Raw genomic sequence first — 25,341 nt, 5'->3', positions numbered from 1 at the left:
TTTGCAGGGGTTCTTTTCGAACCCAAGGCTGCTGGTCTGCGAGCATTGTAGTGTAAGTCTTGAGTGTATGTTGAGTGAAAGGTTGATGGTGGTAGCAGCGAATGGGCATGTGAATGGATAAGTGCTCGTGACATCTGTGTGTGCTGTGCAAATGTGACGGGCTCGTTGCTTACTTTACACTCTTGCTATGATTGCCTGTGTGGAATTATTTCCTTAACTTTATTCTATTTTATTTTACGTAGGGAGGTGAAAACATCTTCGACAGAGCACTGTCCTGGTTAAATAGTAGACTGAGAATTAACTTTATGTGTAATCACTCGAAGTACGCTCCGGTTGGAGATTTTTAAAAGGAATTTTAATGAATTTTAACTTGTTTAGAAACATACTTCTGACGTACGTTTGCTCCTTGTAATCTTTGTAAAGTTTGTGAAATCTATAAATATATTGTAAACGTTTTGTTGCTACGCTAGGTAAATTAGATGGTAAACTGGTTGGTAAGGCTTTCGAGCCACCTTCGCTTCCTCCCTGGTTACTTTATTTTCCTAGGGTCTTCTGCTAGTCTCTTCTCATGTGTCAGCGCTGGTGCAGACGACAGCAAAGTCAATGACCCATCGTTCATGTTTGTAACCATTTACTGGGGAGAGGGATTACCCTCCATCCTCCCTCCCCAACCCCCCGAACCGTCCAACGATCCACCTAAATATATAGGGGAGAGAGAGGGATCTCCCCCTGGACCATCTCTCTGTCACCCAAATTATTGCCGGTCCACTTTGCTGCCCTGCCATTCAGGCTTCATGTCCGAGGGCGACGGACTCCTGGTGACCTGCACAGTCACTCCGCTCGATCTCAGCGAAGTGACGACTTGTAGGGCGAGCAGTCCTTTTATAGACTAGTGAGATAGGTAGTGGGGGACACAGATTGCGCTAGTTGCCATATAGGATGGTGGAGTTGGTATAGATGGTAGAACAAGTCATAAGATGGCGGTATTGAGTTTGAGTAAATTTTGATTTGTTTGTTGACAGATGGCGTAAAGTATTCATCATTTTATATTTTTTGGGGAGCGTAGTATATGCGGTAAGAGTTAATTAGATTATCACTAGAGGCCATTTGGCAGTGTGCAAGAGACTTTACTTTGAGTTTGCTCTGAGCACCAATGTCTCTAGCACGCTCTCTGAATGTGCGTGTTTACCTGTCAAATTAAAAAATGCGCGAGATCATCTGCACACTTTCTTGACAGCTGTTAACATTAAAAATACGCGCTCCTTGTTTCAAAACATACCGCCAACTTGAGATACGAACCACGATCTATCAGCTAGCAAAAATTCAAAACACGTTTGCCAGTTGTCTGCCATCCCGCTCTTATCGATAGCGCTGACCGATAATTTTTTGCATACTGCTAAATGGCCTCTAGCGAAAAACTAAAGAAAACTTAATGCAAATGCTGCACTCCCTAGGAACAAACTAATGAACTTAAAATCACGGAAATAGAACCATATTTCGGGTGGTTAGGCAGTTCTATTCCCGTGATTTTATGATCTGCAGCCGTGAAAGCCATTTTTGAAATTGTATCTACATGGGGAGTACACATTTTTGAAAACGGAGAATTCACTTCTCCTTTAGCAGGTTAGCAGTCCCTACTTGCTAACATGGCGGGACCACGCAGTTGATCTCAGATGCTTCGCTGTCCAACGGGTTTTGTACACAGTAACACAGGCACGCATGGCATTCCGTATTAAAAAGTGTCCTGAGCAGGTGGACAGAAGAAATTCCGAGAGGTGCCTCCTCAGGGCGAGCTCATCGTCAGTCGTACTGTACTTCAACAGACGACCATAACATCACTCTTCGTTACGCATCGCTATTCACCTTACTGTCCAGTTCCCTCTACAGCAACGACCACGACAGCCACCACCACTACCACCACCGCCACCGACTTCAGTCAAACAGCCGCAGCAGCTTACCTTTCAGCCGTGAGGTCTAGTTTTGCCGCTCCTAACTACCAGGCCAGATTTCTTCCCATGACACCACCTTCGCCGGGGGGGGACAACACTACAGTTCACTTCCATTTTAAGAGGTTTTCTCCATAGTCTGCTCCGGAGGAAGAACAAGCCCCACGACGCCTTGCTCTGGACCGAAACCTGCACCATCGACAGACATTACAAGTGCGCCTCCGGAGTTCACGGACGCCATCAATCAGCCCATTTCGGCCAATTCTCCACCCACCACCACTACTCCCTCTCCATTCGGACTATCATCCGTATCCGGCACAAGGCGTCCCATCATTTATTCCCGTTTGCTTCAACCTTCCCCCGTCAGAAACTCATTCATTTATACTCTCCAGCCCTGCCCCCGAGTTTCAGTCTCCCAATGCCATTTTCTCCACTCTGCTCAGATTTCACAGGCGCCGTGAGGATAAAGCGGACATCCGACGAACAACAACTAGAGTCATCATTCAAGTTAATGGGGACACTGCGGCCACTCAACTCACCACTGCAATACTAGCTCACCAAATTGGATCAAATACCCCTTTTTAACTCCTCTCTCCTCAACCCATCAAAACTCCCCCGTCCCCACCATACTACCGCTTTCTAAGCTGTGTAATACGAGGCGTTGACCCCTCTATTACAGAAGTAACAATAATCTCTGAACTTCACGCGGAAGGCATCCCAGTCCGGAAGGCATTCAGAATCAACAACTCCACGGGTCCCACCTATATGGTGAGAATTCTTCTGCCATCACCTGAAGACACAATTAGATTATTAAGGAAGGTTCAACCTTTATTTATTATTATTTATTATATTATTTTTTATATTATTAGAACCGGTTTCGACGCTTATTGCGTCATCATGAGCTACAAAAATCACAAATGGGCAAAGTACATATCATAAAAATTGCATAAATGACTCTTGCATGGCTGAATACAAATGATGGACTGCTTTTCTCCTTAAAGGCTAGAAGAAAATGAGTAAAATATGATGATGTGATGTGACACATAAAAGCGTAGTAGTTTGATGGGTGAGTATTGTGCATAAAGTTGATCTGATGCTTTGAACATAAAAGTCTGAATGTGATAATAAAACGATGTAGTAAAAACAATGTATTAAAATTGTCCACTCTTCTGTTGTTGTTCAATTAAGACACATAAGTCCAGGTCCGATGTTATATGAGGTTGGCAAGACCAACAAAAAGATTTTGTCAAGGCCGGGACACCTGATGTTAAGCGATTGAATAAGGTTGATCTTCAAATTAGTCTCAGCTCAACAAGGGTGGTGAATCTTAAAAGAAAGGAAAGAAAAACTAAGTTAGTGAAATGGAAATCTAAATGGAGTCGCGGCCAAGGATGACAGGATGTGAGACTCACCTTGTTCAGCGTGCTGTGTGTGCAGTGTGAGAAGAGTTGTGGACACGTGAGATGTCCACCCATCTCACCCATCTCATGTATTCAGCACCTGCACCTGCGTCGTCCGTGGTGTTGACCCACTAATACCAACAGAAGACATCGCCAATGAACTCCGCCTGGCGGGATTGCCCGTTCGAAGAGCTACCCGGATTTACAATGCATCTGGACTCACATACTACATCTTCAGACTCTTTACGCTGCCCAACATCTTATCGCCAATGGTACACATCTTCACGGCCGCCACCAACAGGTCGAACCGTCACGCTCTCCTCCCCGACTTTTGAACCACCCTAACATATCCCGTCACCGTCCCCGCCAGCTCCTCCATTCCATCCACCTAGTCCACATAACCGTTCTTACCCTTCCCCACCTAGCATTTCCCCCCAACATCGCCCACAACCGATCTCCTCCGTCTCTTACTCACATCCCTAGTCAATATCTCTTCCTTATTTCACATCCTCGCCCTCCAGCTTACACCTAGCACCCTTCATTTCCCCATTAGCACTCTCCTCAAAATTTTCACTCCTTAAACTCATCATCGGTATTTACATATCTGCGCACACCTCCTCATTCCTTACTTCTAATTACCTTCCTCCTCACACTACTGCTCCTTTCCCAACCAGCCGAAACTCCTGGCCAGGATGAAGGCGTAACCTTCAAGGTAGGCCGCTCCTCCCCTTCAGGGAGGGGAATGAAAACATAGGGAAAAACAGTTGATCTTCCACTGCTAAGCAGAGTCCTGGAGTGGCGTGTTAATCCAACTGATGAGCCCAAATGGCACGTCTGGGCCAAACTCTGCAAAAATTCACGTGGCCTAACCACCCGAAATCTGGTTCTATTCCAGTGATTTTAAGATCTGCGGCCATGAACGCCATTTTTGAACAAATGGTTAACTATTTCAGCCATCTGTTAATAAACAAATTAACTCTATTCCACCTGCATACCGCCAAATTATGACTTGCGCTCCCATCTATATCCCTCTCCACCTTCCTGTACGACAACTAGTGCACTCTGTACCCCCATTTCCTACTTCGTTAGTGTACAAAAAGTACTACGCACACTAAAAGTCATCATTCCTGTGAGGGTAGGTTAGTTCTGTTAGGTAAGTTCAGGTGAAATGTTGACGTTACGATTAACTTGCTGACGTCTGCACGAATCAAAAATGCTGACACATCAAAGAAAGCAAGGGCGTACGTGCAGTTTGGCGTATAGCCGCTGTTGCTCTACTACTTCCATTTCCTTTCTCACGGGACAAGTCACCTATGCGAAGGGATGTCTCCGAGTCGCTGGAGAGGAAGCGGAGACCTCAAGGATTATTTTATTGTAGACTACGAAAACAGGTCGAAATTGTTGAATGCTACATTGTTATGGTTCCAGGACGAGTTGGTGATTTCGGAAGCATCCGGTTAATTCGTCTTGTTAGATGACTGGGTGTTTGTGTTTGTCACGATACATATCACTCCATACATACAAGACGTCACAGTTCTAACCACCATAGAAACACGCAGCAGTGAATATATCCCTCGGCATAGGGTTGGCGCTAGGAATAGCCTCCAGCCAAATCCGCATGTGCAACAAAATCGTTCCCGCAATGCTACCAGAGTGTGAGAGAGGTGGCAGAAGAAGAAGGAAGTAGGTTGTGGTTCTTTATCAAACACATTGTTCTTCTACACCTACTTCAAAAATGTTGTAATACATTGTATTTGAACTGCCACAAGATGGAACCTGAGGTTGTATGCAGAGCCTTGTGGATGGTCAAGGTAGAAAGTACCGTTACAGCCAACTTTATACGTAGGCGTACATTAGAAAATTAAATTTTCATCCAGTAGTATTAATGTAAGCAATGTCGAAATCAAATTAATTTACTATGAAGTGTGACTGTTTTCAAGTGGCAGTTTATGTCTTCTGTACTTAGTCTTAGACTCCTCCTAGACAAAACCACGCGCCCTAAAGATGACTTACTGTATATTCTCTGTGAGAAGCTCAATATCTGAAGTTTTATTTAATTAGGGGTTGTTTAAGTATTTCACTTGGATGTGATCAGCAATATTCCAGATTTACGAGCACTAGAAAACGGGCTCTTTCTCGTAGAAGTTAAGAAGAACAATGCTTCCGAACTAATGGACTTGCAACAGCGGCTTCGTTACTGGAGAAGAATGAGCCCAGCACGACATATTTCCTTACTCCGCTGCCAGAAAACGAGACGAAGAAAGGAAGTGGTATAGAAGAGAGAAGATGAAAAGTAGGATATTGTAGTTTTAGTCAAAAGGAAAGCAATAATTTTGAATATTGACAAAACTCGGTGAGGGTGTGGATGACATTTTGCGGTTCAGAGATCTCTCAAAATATATGGATAGCTGCAAAAGGTTTCGGAAGTTTCTCTCAAGCCTTAATATCTACAGAGTCGTGTATTTCATCCCTCCCACTGACCTGACAGGCGGGGAGAATAAAGTAGGACAGGAGCCTCGGAGGGCAGCGGGCCAGCTCGCTGCCTGGAACCTGTACAGAATGAAATCGTATAATGGTAATCTTTGTAACTGAACATGTTCGTCACAAACTTACAAAACCTTTCTCACACTGCTAGGTCTCGATCCCAGTTCACTGACCGTAAGTGCGGTTAATAATACATATATATAGCCGAGCAAGTAGGCCTTGCGGTTAGGGTCGCGCAGCTGTGAGTATGTATTCGGGAGCTAGTGGGTCCGAACCCCACTGCTGGCAGCCCTGAATGTAGTTTTTCATGGTTTCCCCTTTCTTACACCAGGCAGATACTAGGTCTATACCCGCCACGGATCTTCCTTCCCACTCCTAGCCCTTTCCTATCCCATCCTCGCCATAAGACCTATCTGTGTCGGTACTACGCAAACAAATTGTGTAAAAATTCATAGGCTATGTAATATATTATTACTAGTAATCCCAATATCTGTATCTGTGGCCCAATCCGTAGAATGTTGCTTTAATTGTCCTTCTCTTATCAATGCGTGACATAAACGCACGAGAAAGCGAAGAATAGACGTCATATGAAAGCAAGGTAGGAATAGAGTAAGTAAGGAAGGAATAGACGAGGTTGTTGGAAATAACATGTAAAAAAAGAACAATGTGAGAAAATTTATGAATTGATCCTTCCTCATCTTTCCGACATTTCATTCTACCACCATCTCATTCTCTTCCTCCTCCTCTGTTTTATGGATTGCTAGAGGATATCTGAGATTTTATTCCGTTCTTGTTTTTTCTTATTTGCCCCCATAAAAGGAGTAATTTTTAGCCTTCAGCCCCAGCTATACGCAGTCCATACTAGTTCAGGGGTACGTGAAACACTTGTAATGAAGGATCATTCCCGCGCTGATGGCTGCACATTGGCAGTAGATCTCAGATTGTTCTTACGGCAGTAGTCATTACTTCTGTATTTTTATCATTATAGCTCAGTTCACAGTTTCCAGTGAAGATTTCATTACAATTAAGTTCTTCTTTTTACCTAACTCTTATCGTACCCTCAGTTCTGAGCATCTTGATAACCGTTTAGTTTTCTCCGTTTTCGGTTCCCGGTCATACGTGCTGCACCAGAGAGGTTCAACCCAGTTATATCCCTAATACTGTTCCATCACCGAGTCGGAACACGAACACTATCTCTCTCGCATAGTGCGTCCAAATAATTCCGAAACCCTCTGTGCACATATTGATGGTTAACCTAATCCGGGGGTTAGGTCGTTAATAATGGAATCATTTGTGCGCAGTGTTGTCCAAGGTATGCGTAAGATTCTTCTCCAACACCTCATTTGAAAATTAACGATTTTTAGGCCTGTAGTACGAAAAGTCCATGTCTCGTTTCCATAAAGGAAATCTGAAAATGCCAGTCTCATCTTCAATGGGACAAATTCATCATTACATTTTTGGCCATAGCTGCTCATATTTCCATCTCAGGAGCACCATCTATTCAATATATTCTGAATGTCGCGGATTTTGCTACCACTGGCATCTTTTGTTGACTACACTGTGGACTTAAATGTATTTGATGACTGCCTGACTTTGTGGTAAAGCTCACGTGTCTCAATTATGGTGACGATGGGACAGGAGAGAGCTAGGAGTAGGAAGGAAGCGACCGTGGCCTTATTCCAGGTAGAGCCCCTGAATTTTCCTGGCATGAAAATGTGAAACCACGGAAAACCTCTGGGCTGTCGGCAGTGGTGTTCGAATGTACTATGTCCCAAATGCAAACTGATAGCTACGCGACCAAAACTGTGAAATTTCATTGCTTGGAATTGACGCTTTAATGCCGCCGTAATGTTATAATGAGTATGTAGACTCTTAAAATTACTAAGAAACCACAATGGGATATCTTGAGTTTCTTCCGAAGTCATAAATTGCATTATTACTCGAAATTCACGAGCCAGTGCAACATCTTGCGAGAAACAAATACGTCGAAATATCCATTGCGAGCGACAAAACATTTAACAATGCAATTATTTATCTTAGAAAAGAGTATGTGAAGTTACACCGTATTCTTCAAAAAGAAACATATATAGGTCTTGGTTTTAATGGGAATAGAAGTCATGGTCTCCATAATAATACGGAATAAAGAAGAAAAACTGCCAGACTAAAAAAATATATTTAGCTGAAAGGACGTGAAATCACTTAGCAACTTAAGACGCATATTGAAATAATGTAATTTTCAAAATAAAGAAGGATGCAGACTAACAGAATATATCTTTCAATTACTGGAACTTCATCACGGCAAGTATTATGATTAATACAATTCCATCAGTGTAATACTCAAGTGCTACATTTGTAACATTTATTTCTAAGTTTCAGGTTATATTTTTGCAACAAACGAAGAGTATTCAAAATTATAAAATGTACCTGAAATATCCCAGGATGTATGTTTAAAGTAATAGACACCTATCAACCATGATGATGGGCGTATGGATTGTAACCAGTCATGAGAGTGCGATATGACCTGTGACTTGAAATCTGGCTTGCTCTACAAGAACAGATAATCGACCACTTTACATATTAATCTCTGTACATGCTCTTACTGTATTATTTTCCTATATATTGTAATCGTATCGGTAATAAATATAACCGTATCGGTAACTGACTGAGGGAATAAAGTCTTTTTCTAGCTTTCCTCGTCCGTATGGGAAGTTGTGTTGCATCCGATTCCACAAAACCCCCGACTTGGTGGTGCCGTCTCAAATATTTTGTGGCTTGGAAAATCCCCAGCTAGAGAAAGCTAGCTAAGGGAAGAACAAAGAGGGAAGACAACATTCTGATCGCCCCGCCCACTAAAATGGCCGAAATACAATAGTGCCAACTTACTAACTTGGTTTAAGACAGGATATTTTGAGATGACTGCATTACTTACTATGTAAGAGATCGGCAAGTCATGAGTCAGCATTTTAGACCTCTGACAAAATTGATGATAATGATGATGATGATGATGCTTGTTGTTTAGAGGGGCCTAACATCGAGGTCATCGGCCCCTAGTGGTACGAAATGAGATAACAACAAAAAATGAAAAGCATCCACTGACCAAAAAATGTCATGAAGAATGAATTGTTGGACATGAACACAACAAAGAAAAAAAACAGTGGATCAGACTCAAAAAAGATTGTAAATAATAGTATTAGTGACCAAGGGACCACTTATAAAGCACGATGATGCTAATGGCACTTATGGGTAGTAAAGGAGAACCATGATATTTCTCAATCTGCGGTACTAATCAAAGGTAGCGTAAACTCACGGTGTTCCAAACATTAAGGTACTACTCGCAAGTATTGTACGTCGTAAAGGTAACGCAGACCTATGGTTTTTCTCACACAATGGCGCCACTCATAGTCAACGCAAACCGATGAGGTTCCTCACCTAGGTGTACTAATCACGGGCGCCGGTATTCCCGTGGTGTTCCTACAGAGTGGGTACTAATCACTGGCAACGCAGACCTACGGTGTCGCTCGTATAGTGGTACAACTCACAGGCTACGCCCAGACACGTGGTGTCGCTCACACGGGTACAACACACAGGCAACGCCAGACCTGTGGTGTTGCACACATGGGCACGACTCATGGGTACTGGAAACCCACACTGAACCCCACTCGAGTGCTACGAATCACAAAACTATAGAGTACTAACAGAGTGGTACTACTCGCAAGTAAAAGCGACCGATGGTATTCCGCGCTTGATGGTACTAATCAAAAGTAGTTTCATGGTTCTAATACAATCATTCCATGGTCGCCCCTTTTAGTCGCCTCTCACGACAGGCAGGTGATACCGTGGGTGTATTATTCGTCAGCCTCCCCCACCCACAGGGGTGTGTGTTTGGTCCGCGAGTGGTATTTTATTTCCCTCAAGTCCGCCGGCAAGCCGGTTAGGACCCCCCTATCCGCCACCTGGGACGCGCCACGTGGGAGTATCACCTCTCCCCCTGCTACGCCTGCGTAGCAGGTTCGTGGTCTGACAAAATTATAAAGATTTATTAAAATTCAGCAATATTCTAATTGCGTCGCAGACGATGAGGTAAGCGTCAGTAGAGTAGCCAAGCTAGAAGTGGATACAGACTCAGAAAGGAAAATCTCAGAAGAGGCGTTCCTATTTTGACAAAGATATTAATCTAATCACCGATCGAATCAATCTCCGCATGTCATGGAATTATGAGTTAGACGTTTTGATGACATCACCGATGTCAGAAGACCATTAGAAAACGAGATATAGAAATTACAGTGGGGACAACTGAATACTAGCATAGCTGGCTGGGAGTAGTTAACTTTAGAAATCGTCCCAGAGCAGGGGCAGTCATTTGCTGAGGAGTGTTTGAGGGTAGCAGATGTCCGGTCGTATCGTGTGTCTGAAAGTATAAATTTCCTTTGTGCGGGAGTGATAATGAGTTGTGTCGCAAGGTAGTAAGAAGAAACAATTCGTATCCGTTATATATTGTGTACGCACATTATTTACGAACGGATAGTGTGGAAATACCGGTGATGGTGATGGTGTGTTGCATAAAGCGGTCATAGAGCGATTGAATTTCAGTATTACCGTTGAGGCTGTGTATCGCCATGTTAAAGGCGAGGTAGATAGTTCTCTATAAACAGTGCTGGAGGAGGAGGTAGAACTCGATAAACGGTGTCGGAGACATAATGGGATTGTAATAAGCAGTTTAGGAGAAATACCTTCAATATTAACTGTGCTAGTGTCGGAGACATAATTGGATTGTAATAAGCAGTGTAGGAGAAATAACTTCAATATTAACAGTGCTAGTGCCGGAGAAATAATTGAATTGTAATAAGCAGTTTAGGAGAAATACCTTCAATATTAACTGTGCTAGTGTCGGAGACATAATTGGATTGTAATAAGCAGTGTAGGAGAAATACCTTCAATATTAACTGTGCTAGTGTCGGAGACATAATTGGATTGTAATAAGCAGTGTAGGAGAAATACCTTCAATATTAACTGTGCTAGTGTCGGAGACATAATTGGATTGTAATAAGCAGTGTAGGAGAAATAACTTCAATATTAACTGTGCTAGTGCTGGAGAAATAATTGGGTTGTAATAAACAGTTTAGGAGAAATACCTTCAATATTAACTCCAGTGTCGGAGAAAAGATTTAAAAAATTCCACTATAAATTCAGTATTAACTGTTCAAGTGACGAAGGAAGACGCGGTTAATGGAACATTTGTTTGCACTAGCCACTTCCAGTGGACCCCAACACAGGAGCGTGGATTTTCAGACGGATGTCGGAAGAGGAAACTTCGAACCAGTGATCCATCGGAGGCCTATTCGAGGTTAGAACCATGGATATCAAAATATTACGATAAGTACACTGATTTGAAGTATTGTGCGGTGTTGTAAATGTGGGATTTAATTTCTTGTAAAAATGAAAATAATGTAGGATAGAGTTGTAATAGATAAATGTGAAGTTTTTAAAATAGGGAGCAACTTTGAGTCGGTCATCGTATTTCTTGTGTAGAAATAATTTAGTTGGAGGGAGAAACTTTGGAGCATGGTATTATTTTCTGGTATATGAAATTCCAATTGTTAGTAATTCATGTGCATGCGTTAGAGGAGAAGACAATCCTCAAATTTTAGAATGTTTTGAGTAATGAGGGTAAACTGTTATTTTGTTTTGGATTTCAAACGTTCTTTTTCTCTGTCTTTGGGGCATTTTATGTCAAGTCCTTACTGCATGAAGGTAGGGTCATCTATATGTCCTCGCTGATGTGTTAATAAATGGGATAGCAATGCAGTGTGATTTTAAAGAAATTTTGTTTCTTCGTAGAATAGTATAATTGGCTGTATGCATATTGTGTGATGTATGACATGCCTGGGGCTCGGTTACATGTCCTCCAAAATTAGATAGAAAATATTCTTAGAGGATAATCTCCCCACATAACGTAAATAATGGCCACGTTAATAATCTTAGTGATGTGTTGTGTGTAGGTCAGGAGGAAAACCGTGTGCGTATTTTCTGTGCGTTCGGTAAGATTGAACTCGGATCTTTCGCTATCGAATTATGTGGATTGTAAAGATAAATGAAGGTTTGCCTTGATATAAGGTAGACGTATATGTAGAGTACGTAAGTATAATTGTATCAATTGTGGTTGAAATGAAGACTACCCCGATATTTTAAGAGTCTTTAGATTCCGCGCTTTTAAATAGTGGTTTGTGTTATTTAAAACGATGTATGGCTAGCCTTTCAATAAGGGGCGGTGACCAAGTGACATGATATATGCCAGAGAAGGTGGACCTCTCCACCCGTGTCGTTTTAGGACAAGCTCTACGGAAAAGAATAAATATGTCAAACCTTACTATGGAAAGGAAAGAATCCCGTTGTTAACAGAATGAGATCTGTACTTGTATTCCCAGCTACATTATGTTCGTTTCGGTATGGAAATATGATTTATTTCAACGACGGATTGAAATGTATTTCTTTCTTCCATAAAGTGAATAGATAGGGATTTCAGTGACCCAACCCTGGTTTGTGCAGAAGAACAACGGTTCGAGTCCCAAGACAAACCCAGGATTTCTTCACACACAGATTTTCCATGAAATACGGCTATTCCAAATTCATCATATGGTCCTGAAATAAAAGGAAGATCATTCATCGAACGTGGAATTGAAAATTGAGCGGAGTCATACTTCCGATTTTAGTTATTTTTGGCCGACATGTATAGTATTATTACTATTCAGGGCTACTATTTTGTGTGTGTTTTAACAAAAGTGATTGAAATTGTTTAAAAATATGTTTCTTTTGCTATTCTCATTTGCCGTATTCTTGATGTATCCTTATTTTTCCTCGTTTCTGTTATGCCTAGAAGTTAGTATTAGAATTTTATTTTATTTTTGCCGCGAGCGTACCATGGCTCTGTGTAGCCGGAGGTTGTAACTACAGGAACGGAGGGATGTGCGGTCGAACCTCGCACGGTCTGAAAGGCATTTGTTCACCACCAGTTTGGAATATTTTATTGTTTTTCCAGATGAGGTGGCATGAGGTCCCATACGTTTTACCAATATGGCACATGGTTACAATAAGCTTTGCTTCTTTTACTTTAATGGAGTAATAACATGTGTACGCTACTTGAAAAAGGCGTTTCATGTCTTTGAAAGGTCTTCCAATCAGTGACGTTTATTACATTATTATAACATAAGATTCTTAATATATATATGCGTGTACACGTCAAATTCAATTCAATGGAAATGGGTGAAATATGCATTATGGTGAATGGGGATCCTATTTACGACATCTTGCAATACTCAAGAAAAGCCTTACTTAAGGGATTGTTAATTATAGGTTATAAAAGTGATATAACTTAATTGCTTTTGTGTACTGTAGAGGTCATCAAATGAAGTTAATATCAAACACATAATGTTCTGTTTTTGTTACTTCCATTAGAGTCGGAAATGTCATAGGCCTAATAGCTCATTTGGGAGATATTATTGGGTAAAATGAAACAGAGCTCAAATCATTGAGAAACTTCGTGGAGGTGGTAATGTAATTTTGGTATGTTTTTATCGAGAATATAATAAGATATGAGGTTATATGTTTTACATGGTGTGATAAGTCTTCGATACGAAAAGTAGTGTCACTTAGGATCCATTATGGTTAAAGTTGCGTCGTTAATAGGTAAAGAAGTGAATAAATCTTGTAAACGCGGCCTAAGGCGTATTGTGATGGCTTACATAAGGTCTCGATTATATTACTCAAAATTGGTATTAGTTGTGCTTTATTGAAATATGATTTGCGTGTAAATGACAGATGTGAGGTTTTGAAGGTTTATGTCGGATGATCATCGGCCCAGTATACCGTACTTGTTTAGATGTGGCTCATCCAATAGGTGATGTATATGAGATAATTATAATAATGCCAGGTATTAGTTGATGATATATTGTTTGGCAAAAGTGAATCTCCTCTTTAAAAATTTAAATTATGAACATGCAAAAGTTAATCGTTGCGTAAAGTCCTCGAAAAGTAGAATTAAAATAATATAATTACATATTTGGTCAATTATTGGAATGATTCCATATATTATCGTACAGAGACTCATACGTGTTGTCAAGTAACTTGTTTATTTTAGGTTATTAGTGAATACATTGTCCACCTTAATTGTGTGGCATTTGGTGGAATGCTGTTTGTTTGGGTTTATTTCGTGTTTAATGCATGATTAGACGTTATGATCTTGGGATAATGAATTTTAATGGTGTAATTTTTATTTATGATGTAGTTGTGTTGTCATCGTTGAATTTATTTCATGTTATGATTGATCTCAGTGCTTTCCAAGGTACAACATGATTTTAAGTATCAGAACTTCATTATATTTGTTTTTAAGACTATTAAATGTTGAGGTGGTATAATAATAGGGTATGAAGTAGAACATGCCTGGAAACGACTGTGAACGAAGAAATTAAGTTCACGAATAATTAATAATTCAGTCAATTACGATTATTTTGTAATATTTACGTGATAAGTGTTTCGACTTTAAATTCTTTCATTATTTAATATTCGTTACAACAGTATATTGAAATAATTAATTGATTGCTTATGCAAGCCGGTAACTTAATTATTCGTCATGACTGAGTATGAGTTCTACGTTCATGAACGTAAGTAAGAAATAATTGTAACCAGACTCGTAATATGAAATAGAGTATAATTGAAGATGTTGTATAATAATTATTTATCCATCCTATAATGATGTTCATCGATTGTTCTTCTCTAGATAAATAGAAGGATTTGTAATTTAATAGACCAGGCTCTAAAATAAATATTTAATCAAACATTTCTTTCAAATTATATACCAGCCACTTCGGGAAGACTTTAAATTTTAATTCTTTTACCTCAACCCCTGGAGATGTTTCATATCAGAATACGGAATAATGCTGCGATTAGTTATGTTGAACCCATCCTGGGGAGTATTTAGGTCGCCCAACGATGGATTCCGAGTTGTGTACAAAAACTGCACAGCCATTTGGTCGATTCACCTGTTCTGTTATGATTATTGTGTGCCTGGTTGTCTTCACTAATATTACTTACGTATTTACGTTTATATTAGAGACAATTTCGTTGAATTTCACTTCAGCGTACATTTGCCTATTCTATTACCCAGAACTTTTGAGCAGTTTCCGCTGTTCTATTATCTGCTATGTGTGAACATTGATCCAGCAATGTCCGTGATTCGATGTTCTGGAAGGAAACTTTATCTCGTTCGTAGTCTTTGCTCTCTGAACGCATTAATCTTGCACTTAGATGCAAGACTGCATAGAGGGATATAAATTAAATTTTCCCACCCACTTTAAGGGCCAAATGTTCATGTCAGTGTGGGATAGTTATAGTTCATGTTTTACTTGAACTTTTACTTTTGTGATGTGGCATGAAATTTGAAAATATGCTCATTGGAATCAATTATTTGAATATTCTTTCAATGAATCGGACTGATGAAGTATTTTGTTCAGTAATTTTTATGGTAATTGTACTCTGCAAAGTGATAACTTTTCCCAATTTAAGAAATACAAGCTCATAGTTAAAATTGCTGTGTTTAAATATTTAGGCACGGAATTGCTCAAAATAAAGGTCATCCACCTTAGCTAAAGGGATGCCTAGCTCGTTGTAGTGTATAGTTATGGAAGACAGTTGATCAAAACTTGACCATTTTTATGAGGAAAAACACAGGTAGAACTGAAAGAGATTTTAAATATGCGCCCTAGTCGAGGAAGAGTAGAACCGGTATGACCTTGTAAAGCTAGTGATAAGGCATTGGAGGTATTCAAGCTATTTGTGAATTTGAATCTGATGGCGTTGATTTTACAATGTTAATCTAACAGAAATGCACTGTGCCGCTCATTTATGCGACAGCATTGTGGCTATTATATTTCGTATACTACATATGATATAATACTTCATAAATTTCGGTTGAATTTTAGAGTGCCTGTGTTCTAATTATATTACGCTATATGTAAAGGAATATTTTAAGATTCTTACAGCATATTTCGAATTAATGTCTATGCGATTTATTTTAATTATTTCATTCCACTACATAATTTTTTGTAATAAAGATATACTGGAAGAGTTCCGACATTCGAGCACAACAGGTGATGGTGATGTCGAGTTCAAAAGTTTAATTCAGAATGTGACAATTTCGTTCCGACTATGTACTGTAGTTCAAGTTATGTTAGTGGCAAATAAAGACAGTGTGACTTGTAAATGCTGGTTTGGGGTATTTACCCCAATAATAATAATAATAATAATAATAATAATAATAATAATAATAATAATAATAATAATAATAATAATAATAATAATAATAATAATAATAATAATACCCAGTGTTTAACGTTCCTTCAAGCACATGGGCTTGATAAAATGCCGGAATGCCAGATTTTTAGCCCTGAAATGGAATTCTGTGATATGCGAGTGAATTTACTGACACAAATCTCTGGAATTCTAGCATGTTTGAAAGTCTATCTACGGTCTGCACCTTCAACGATCTCGGTCAAAGGAGATAAGTTTCTCTACTTCCTCAGCTGAACGTGTTAAGATACTTACCTTTTGAGCTTAATGGTTTCCAATTTCCACACCAGGCAAATGCTGCGGCTGTACCTTAGACCACGGGCGCTTCCTTTTCACTTCTAGTCCATTCCTATCATATCACTACCCTATCTGTGTCGGCACCACGTAAATCAACTAGTAAATAAAAGAAAATACTTACCGCACGATGAAGAGGTTCACACACGGACTCAGATTAGTTGGTTGCTTAAGGGTAGACTGTGGAGTTGCTTCACGATTCAAGAAGTCCATAGTTCAAGTCACGACTTAATCCTAAGTAACTTTCATATTTTCACACTAACACACACATTAGCAAAACATTTAAGCATAATTATTATATTGATAATTTGGGCATATTGGGAAAAATTTAATTTTCATGGAATATCTGCATAAATACACCTCACTTTTCAGTTACGTTAAACGTGTGGATTCAGTAGAACAACATATTTACAATATTCATTTGGCAGTACCTACAGGTGAAATTAATTGATATAATATTTCGTCATTGCTGTTACTGATAACGTCCGCCCCGTGGTGTAGATATAGCGTGCCTATATCCTACCAGGAAGCCATGGGTTCGATTTTCAGCCCTCCCAACGATTTTAATTCTGGACTTAGGGTTAGATCGGGGTTCACTCAGTTTCATGAGACCAACAAGAGGAGCAAACTCAGTTGCAGAAGCCAAGCAATATTTGCGATTTTGGCGTAACGCTCCCTACGCACAACTCAAAGATCGGCAGGCTTTCTGACTGGGCAGCATACGTCTATGTAGACGAAGAGACTGATTGTCTATTTCACCACGGGTTTTTGATTGATACTGATTTATGGCTTTCAAGAAACAATTAGAAGGTTAGAGCACTTAACTCACATCTTCTTGCAATAAGAGAAGTTGAAAGAGATGCAGCCTATTTGTTGCGCAACATATTGAGTATATCTAGGGATGAGTATCTTTCAAGCTAGTTCTACCATCTTAACTGGATAAGAATCGTACCCTTCGCGACTTGATAAAGAACAGATAGTGGCTATGTTACAATTGTCATATATAGGCTACCAATAAAATCAGTGTTATAGGACAGGCATCATTAGCACACGTTTATACAGATATCAATGTGATCATGCAATAAGTTCCCCAGCTTCTTTACTGGTACTAGCTGGTATTACTTTACTTCATATAGTTCAAAAAGTTCCATGGAGTTGTTAGCACGATGTATTTTTCCTAAAAATTATAAATGAAAAATGAAAACCTACAACCTGTTTTCCAGTCATTGACCGGGTCATGGATGTAAAGAATGAAACGTATATAGGCTGTTATTGCTATGGGGTCTCCACTCCCAAGTTGATTTATTAATGAATGATAAATGCTATGAAATGATAATGCAGAGTTTTGCTGAATTGAAACATGACAGGGAAAACCGAAGTACCCGGAGAAAAACCTGTCCCGTCTCCGCTTTGTACAGCACAAATCTCACATGGAGTGACCGGGATTTGAACCACGGTATCCAGCGGTGAGAGGCCGATGCGCTGCCGTCTGAGCCACGGAGGCTTACTCCTATAAATTATAGATTTAGTTAATTTGTGCTTCTTTTGTGCTTCTTTTGTGCTTGTCCGCATGAAAAGTTATACTTAATTAGAGCTCATAGTCAGTGCGGAAAACTCCTTAAACTGATTTTGCAGTTAGTTTTATTGAGAGCTCTCCAGGTGGTTGTGAGCTTAATTCCTGTTTCGTTATAAGGGCCTGGAATGAGAATGAGTGGATCATTTACGTGAAGCGAAGATGTAAGTTTATGATACAGTACATAAAAACCAAGCTCACCGGACAAAAATATAGTCACCCTAGTGCGCACGCATAGATGGATGGTTAAGTCTGTACAGATGGCACAGTGAGTGATTCCCATGCTCAACCGCACGCGCACAGGACATTTCATCGGTTTGGACGCATATGTGGCTGGTTTTATGAACACTCCCCCACCCTATTACATATCGAATGGCCTGAAACATGACCTGCCTTGAACCCCAATGAAAGTCTGTGGGACATGTTGGAAAAATGGGTACCGAGCTCGATAGCTGCAGTCGCTTAAGTTCGGCCAGTGTCCAGTATTCGGGAGATAGTAGGTTCGAACCCCACTGTCGGCAGCCCTGAAAATGGTTTTCCGTGGTTTCCCATTTTCACACCAGGCAAATGCTGGGGCTGTACCTTAATTAACGCCACGGCCGCTTCCTTCCAACTCCTAGTCCTTCCCTGTCCCATCGTCGCCATAAGACCTATATGTGTCGGTGCGACGTAAAGCAACTATCAAAAAAAAAAAAGAAAAAAAAAAAAAGGAACAGTGGGTAAAACGTCGACATGAGCATCCCAGCAATTTGGTGGAATTGCGCGATCAAATCCTCAGCGAGTGGTTTAACCTGGATGCGACGTCCCTGCACAACCGTGTGGACTCACTTCCTGACAGAATCTAGGCGGTTATCAAGTCCAGAGGCGGAGTTACACGGTATTAAACGACGCTTGTATTGATTTCTCCAGGGGTGACTCATTTTATGTCTGATGAGCTTATCATCATGGAAATTGGCGAGAATGCCAGGAAGATCGGCTACGTTTTATGACGGAAGGGAGGAAGGAAGGAAGATTACCTACCTGTCAGTTAGCTTTGTGTTATGGAGGGCTATATTGTTCTCATGAATGAGGAACTTACATGAACATGGAGTCATCCTATCTTATGCCCTCGTAGCCTTGTTGTCCCTCTACTTCTCTTACCCTCCATGGCCGAGCCTCTCTGATGTAATCTATCCTCCACTATTTGTCTTACATTAACCCTTCACCGAAACGGATTTATATGTACCCCATCCAATGAACAAATTCCTGATGTAGTCTTCATCTTCTCAATCCGAGTGCCCTCCTAGTGTTATTTCCACTAGATTTCACCTGAAATCATTTTCGTTACATTCCTGTCTATTAATTCCAAATAATAATATATATACCGAGCTCGATAGCTGCAGTCGCTTAAGCGCGGCCAGTATCCAGTATTCGGGAGATAGTAGGTTCGAACCCCACTGTCGGCAGCCCTGAAGATGGTTTTCTGTGGTTTCCCATTTTTACACCAGGAAAATGCTCGGGCTGTACCTTAACTAAGGCCATGGCCGCTTCCTTCCCACTCCCAGCCCTTCCCTGTCCCATCGTCGCCATAAGACCTACCTGTGTCGGTGCGACGTAAAGCAACTAGCAAAAAATAATAATATAAACACGTGTATACTCAGCCTTCACTCCCGTACAGTAATGTTGGTCTGAAAGCAAGCCCGGGAGGAGATTTCTTTCTTACAAAATATCATTGATCGTAACCGTGTGCTCACGGCATTAACTTTGCTGCCTTAATTCAGTTTTACTTACTTCATTATCATCTCGGAAGAAAACACATCGTAGATACTTGAAATGATTCATCTGTTCCAGTTTCGTATTTCCTACTTGACATTCAATCCTCTAAATTTCAGTATAAGTCATCACTGATCTGCCTGCAGAGATGTCACTCACGTGGCGGCATTATTGTAATATTACTCTTATATTGGTGATGCTGCTTATAAACGGTAATAAATCGCTGAGTGTGTACGTCACCTGGAAACATCTGCTGATTTTTTTCAAGTCCCTCGACCAGTGAAATACTGGTCATCATTATCCGATATCGGTGCAAATAAGAAGCAATGGCGGTCGCTGACTGTTTATTCGGTGTACAACTACGAGTGATATACATGCCCTATCCTTTCTCGACTTTGACGTTCCTCTGCAAAAAGTGTTCTGTGTGCGTCTTCCATATATCCAACATATTCATCAATTGTGTCAATGATTGATAACTGGCTGTACTTACATGAGTGAGTGTGGTTGTGTTCTCGAAATCTCCCTGGATTTTAGGCCCTATTTTCGTAGCGCCCTCTGTTGTTTCTCCCATTCGGGATTGTTGTGTTTTGCTGCTCGAGTGTTCATTTAGTACAGCGGTTTCTTCACAAGTTGGAATTAAGCTGATATTTATCAGGTCTTGGGCGTCATCGTCTCACTGATATTTTCAAATGCATGCTAGTGGTGTGTGTTAGATATAGAGCGTAGATGGAGTGATACTTGGGGAGTGTTTTTTCTCTTTGTGAAAGTCCAGTAACTTTGATAACATTGCAATATACTGCTATCACATCTGTGGTGTTTCTGAGATGTTTTCGTCACGCTCATATAGTTGTAGCTAAGTGAATGTGCGGATAAGTCCCTGCCTATCTTCGTTTGGATTTTGTGTCAGTGACTGACGGGATGTTATCGTTGTTGACGTTATGAACAAGCTCTAATTCCATGTCATCTCTCCATGCGATGTGTGTGTGTAAACTTCGTCGCTTGGCAAGTCCGCCTATAGGTACTGCTAGTGCAGCATTCTGCGTGTCTTGTTAACAATTGCGGTTGCCCTATCATAGTCCGACTAGGTAACAAGAGCGGATCAGAGTCCTATTTTGTTTACTAGACGAGTAGCGCTGGTATTGGACTCTGCCGTTCTGCTACTAGCAGAGGCAGATAAATTGCTCCTCTCTCGTGTAGTACGCTTCGGATGCAAGGGACAGTCCGGACGCACGTGGCTCGAGAAATTAAATGCTAGACAAGTCTTAATTTGTCCATGATAAATTAGGACAGTGAGGAGACCAGTCCCATTGCCTAAAATATATAACTCGCCCATATTTATTAACAACTGTCCCTATTTATTCAGTTGACATTTCTGGGAGTAAATGTAGCACACTCCTGCATTAATACTGATCGTTCCTATCCGACCATCAGTTAACCTAATCCTGTGAGTGCCCCGGTATTTGGCAATCAATCATTCGAATAGTATACTTCATATTACCTTTAAGTAGACTGCAGCTTCGAGGTTGTATAGTTGGATCATACTCAACCTGGTCTTCCGTCAGCTTCAAGGATGTGTGTATCCTGTTGTGGACTTTATGAAACCAATCAAGCATCAATGATCTGCATCTAGGACTGTCACCGAGGTGACAGAATCCCTATCAATTATTCAACTTGTTTTGAACTTATAACAGATTTATCGAAAATTTCCCGCGATAAATGATTTAAATACCTAATTCATATTCATATAGATGAATATTGCCCTAATGTGTCATCTTGAATTTTCATTTTATGACCTAGGAATATACCGCTTAGTCGAGCACTCGGTCTCCTTTCTCTCAATTTTCCCAGCCCGAAGTTCGCAAAATTTTCGTAATGCTACTTTTATGCCGAAAATAATCCCGAACAAATTGTGCTTCTGTGCATAGGATTTTTCATTTCTCGTATCAAACAATCCTTACAGTGATTCCCGTGAGGTATTTTCACAGAATTAAAAATTTAATTAAAACTGAGAGGGCTTTATGGGACGAGGAGTAAAGGATTGGAATAATGTATCAAGGGAAATGTTCGGTAAGTTTGCAAGTTCGTTGAAGACATTGAACTAAATGCTTGCTAAACAACTGATAGGGAATCTGCCACCTGGGCCACAGACCTAAATGCAGATCATTGATTGATTGATTGATTGATTGATTTCCTCTTCGTGAAACGTACACCAATTTTATCCTGTTTACCGTCACAGTATAGTATGCCATCCATCTCACCACGTAGTCGATGTCCCTTTCCAGTCACCCTGTAACTTATTTTTCCTAGTGGTTTAACGTCAAACTAACATTTCGAAGGTTTCCGGCGACGCAAAGGGGCTAGGATTGGGAAGGTAGCGGATTTGGCCTTCATTATGGTACAGCCTCAACATTTTCCTGGTGTGAACATGAGAAACCATGGACAACCACCTTCAGAGCTGCCGACGGTGGGATCGAAACCACCATCTCCCGAATGCAAGTTTCCAGCTATGCGACACTAACCCCATGGTCATGTCGCTGTTCCCGTAACTTAAGACTGCTCTACATCGGCAAAAAAGCCCCATCTGTGATTCGAGTTCTTTATTCATACCATTTATATCCATAAGAAAATATAAAGGTTCAATAATACTGCATTGCAGAACCCCGGCTTAATCTTTAATAATTAATGTTACTTACTTTTCATTCCAATAACTACTTTTATGGTTTTCGGAGACGCAGAGGGGCAGGAATTTTGTCCCACAGGAGTTATTTTACGTGCCAGTAAAGTTACCTACACGAAGCTGTAGTATTTGAGCACCTACAAATACCACCGGACTGAGCCAGGATCGAACCTGCCAAGTTGGGGTCAGAAGACCAACGCCTTACTGTAACCTCTTCAGGTTCAGATAACGCTTTACTTGCTCTTATTCTCTGAGTTCTATTTTCCTGAAATTTAACCACAATTCAGCCAGTCATTTGTCTAGTTCAATAGCCCTCATTTTCGTCAGAAGCCTCCCATTACCGGGCGAGCTGCCCGTGCGGTTGGGGGCACGCGGCTGTGAGTTTGCAATTCGGGTGATAGTGGGTTCGAACCTCAATGTTGGCAGCCCGGAAGTTGGTTTTCAGTGGTTTCCCATTTTCACACCAGGCAAATGCTGGGGCTGTACCTTAATTAAGGCCACGGCCGCTCCCTCCCACTCCTAGGCCTTTCCTATCCCATCGTCGCCGTAAGACCTCTCTGTGTCCATGCGTCGTAAGTCCAATTGTATAAAAATCTCTCCCATTATCTACCCTATCAAAAGCCTTGAAATGTTCAACAGCGATGAAGATTATTTGACCTGCTGAATCTAAAATATCTTTTATATCTTGCTTTAATCGTGCAAGATGATCCTCAGTGGAATAACCTTTCCTAAACTCGAGCTTCCTTGCATCAAACTAGTCAGTAATTTTGCAAGCGCATTTAATATAATCAGAAGAATGTCTTCCCAGAACTTACAAGCAACACACGTCAAGCTCATTGGCCTCTTTATATATATTACCCAGGAGATGGTGGGTTCGAACACCACCGTCGGAAGCCCTGAAGATGATTTTCCGTGGTTTCCGATTTTCCCATCAGACAAATGCTGGGGCTATACCTTAATTAATATCACGACAATTACTCTCCCAATCCTAGCACTTTCTTGTAATTGCATCGCCAAAATCCTTCGATGTGTTAGCGTGATGGTCAACCACTAGCAAAAAATAAAATATAAACATTCATCAACCTCTCGTTTGTACACCGGGGTTACTATAGCAACTCTCCATTCATTTGGTATAGCTGCTTCATGCGAACAGTTATCATATAAGTATATCCCAACCCATTTCCTTTATTATATCCCCACAAACCTTATCAGCCCAGTTGCCTTTCTACCTTTCAAATATTGTATCTCCTTTGTCAATATCTTATTATCATAGGTAAATATCATTAATTCGCCAGTATTAGTCACCCCTCCGTCTTGACATTTTCGTTATATCCAATTATCTTTTTATACTGCTGACTGAATACTTCTGCTTCCTGTAAGTCCTCACATGAGCAGTCCGCTTGTTCATTAATGATTCCTGGAATGTCCTTCCTGGAACCTTTTCCTAATGTAAAGTACCTGGTCATACACTTCCAATTTTCCCGAAAAATTCATATGAATGCCAATTATATTTGCCACCATTTTATCGTTATCCGAATTATTTTGCTAGTAAGTTCCTTCAACATCCCCTTACTTCCACAACCCTCCCTAAATCTATTTCTTTCTAATCCATACCACTGCTTTCAATCTAATTATTCCTCTGTTTTAATGTAGTGGGATTGTACCATTCCTTACAACGTTTAAGGGTACATACCTGTTTTCACACTCCTCAAAAATTGCTTTATACCTATCTTATCTGATGTTTACGCTTTTATTCACTATTTTCCACTGATCGTATTTAGTTTTTAAACCTTCCCGTGTCTATCTTATCAGACGTATTGTGTTGCCCAATAGCCTTATTTTTAAACCTTCCTTTCACATTTACTTTTAACTACGGCAATAACAGTTTCGTGATCATTTGTACCATCCATCACTTGAGTTTCTCCAAAGAGCTCGTCTGCGCAAGGTCTGGAATACTTTACCCTCAAGTTGGTTCCATCACTTACTGGTACAGCTGTCCTTCCCAGATGAACTCATTTACCCTTTGTTGGTTATACTTTCTGCCGTTCACGTTACCTACAAAGCTAACGTTTGGTTTGGTAAATTGAGATCACCCGCTATAATAACGTTGCTTTCTGTGTCGTTCACCACATAGATGATTATCTTATTGCGGTAAATAATTTCGCATCAACGTCAGAGTCACCTTTACAGGTCTGTACATGCCAGAAACATCAAGTTGATTATTATGTTTAGAGAAGAGTCTTACACATTCAATTTCAGTTTCTCGCCCTTAACTTTTTGTAGCTTACAAGTTACTCTTTCACCAATATGAATACTTCTCCTCCTATTGATCCTGTCCTGCCTACCACAAATACTCCGGTTTTCCTTCAGAAAGTTTCAGCACTCATAATATCACTTCTCAGGAATAATTCATCTCCAGTTACAATATCAAGTGAATATGTATCTAATAATGATGTTCCTTTCTTTACTATTGTAATGTTTATATTTTATATTACACCATATTGTGAGTGCATAACACAATTTAGTTCAAAATAAATAACTATGTTCACTCGGGAAAAGCAGAGCACGTTTTAAGCCGAACCAAGGAAATACGCTAGATAGGAGTCTTGCTACTTAACTGGCGAGAACTGTACTGCGTAGATTTATTAATAACATTATAACAAAGGAAGTAATTGAAGTTTGAAACTGGATAAAGCAAGGACGGTGAATACTTTCAACAAATTGGGTTATTTTATATTATATAACTGTTTCACATATCAACATGAATGGAGTAGATAACTTCACATAAACTCTGGGACTTAATAGATAAATAACAAGAAGAAGAAAGAAGCAACAAACAGTCTAGTAACAAAATCGAGAGAAAATAATGACTAA

General features: G+C 40.3%; 1 protein-coding gene across 1 annotated transcript in view; it reads right to left on the bottom strand.

Moving 5' to 3' along the window:
• Positions 1-25,341, bottom strand: part of LOC136863763 (uncharacterized) — a 182,422-nt gene that overhangs the window by 2,023 nt on the left and 155,058 nt on the right. Inside the window, exon 5 of the mRNA XM_067140115.2 lies at positions 5,828-5,896. Coding sequence (XP_066996216.2) covers positions 5,828-5,896 — 69 coding nt within the window. The remainder of the gene's footprint in view (positions 1-5,827; positions 5,897-25,341) is intronic.

Source organism: Anabrus simplex, chromosome 2 (assembly GCF_040414725.1).
Source record: "Anabrus simplex isolate iqAnaSimp1 chromosome 2, ASM4041472v1, whole genome shotgun sequence".
Taxonomy (NCBI): Eukaryota; Metazoa; Arthropoda; class Insecta; order Orthoptera; family Tettigoniidae; genus Anabrus; species Anabrus simplex.
This window is presented reverse-complemented; position numbering and strand designations above follow the sequence as displayed.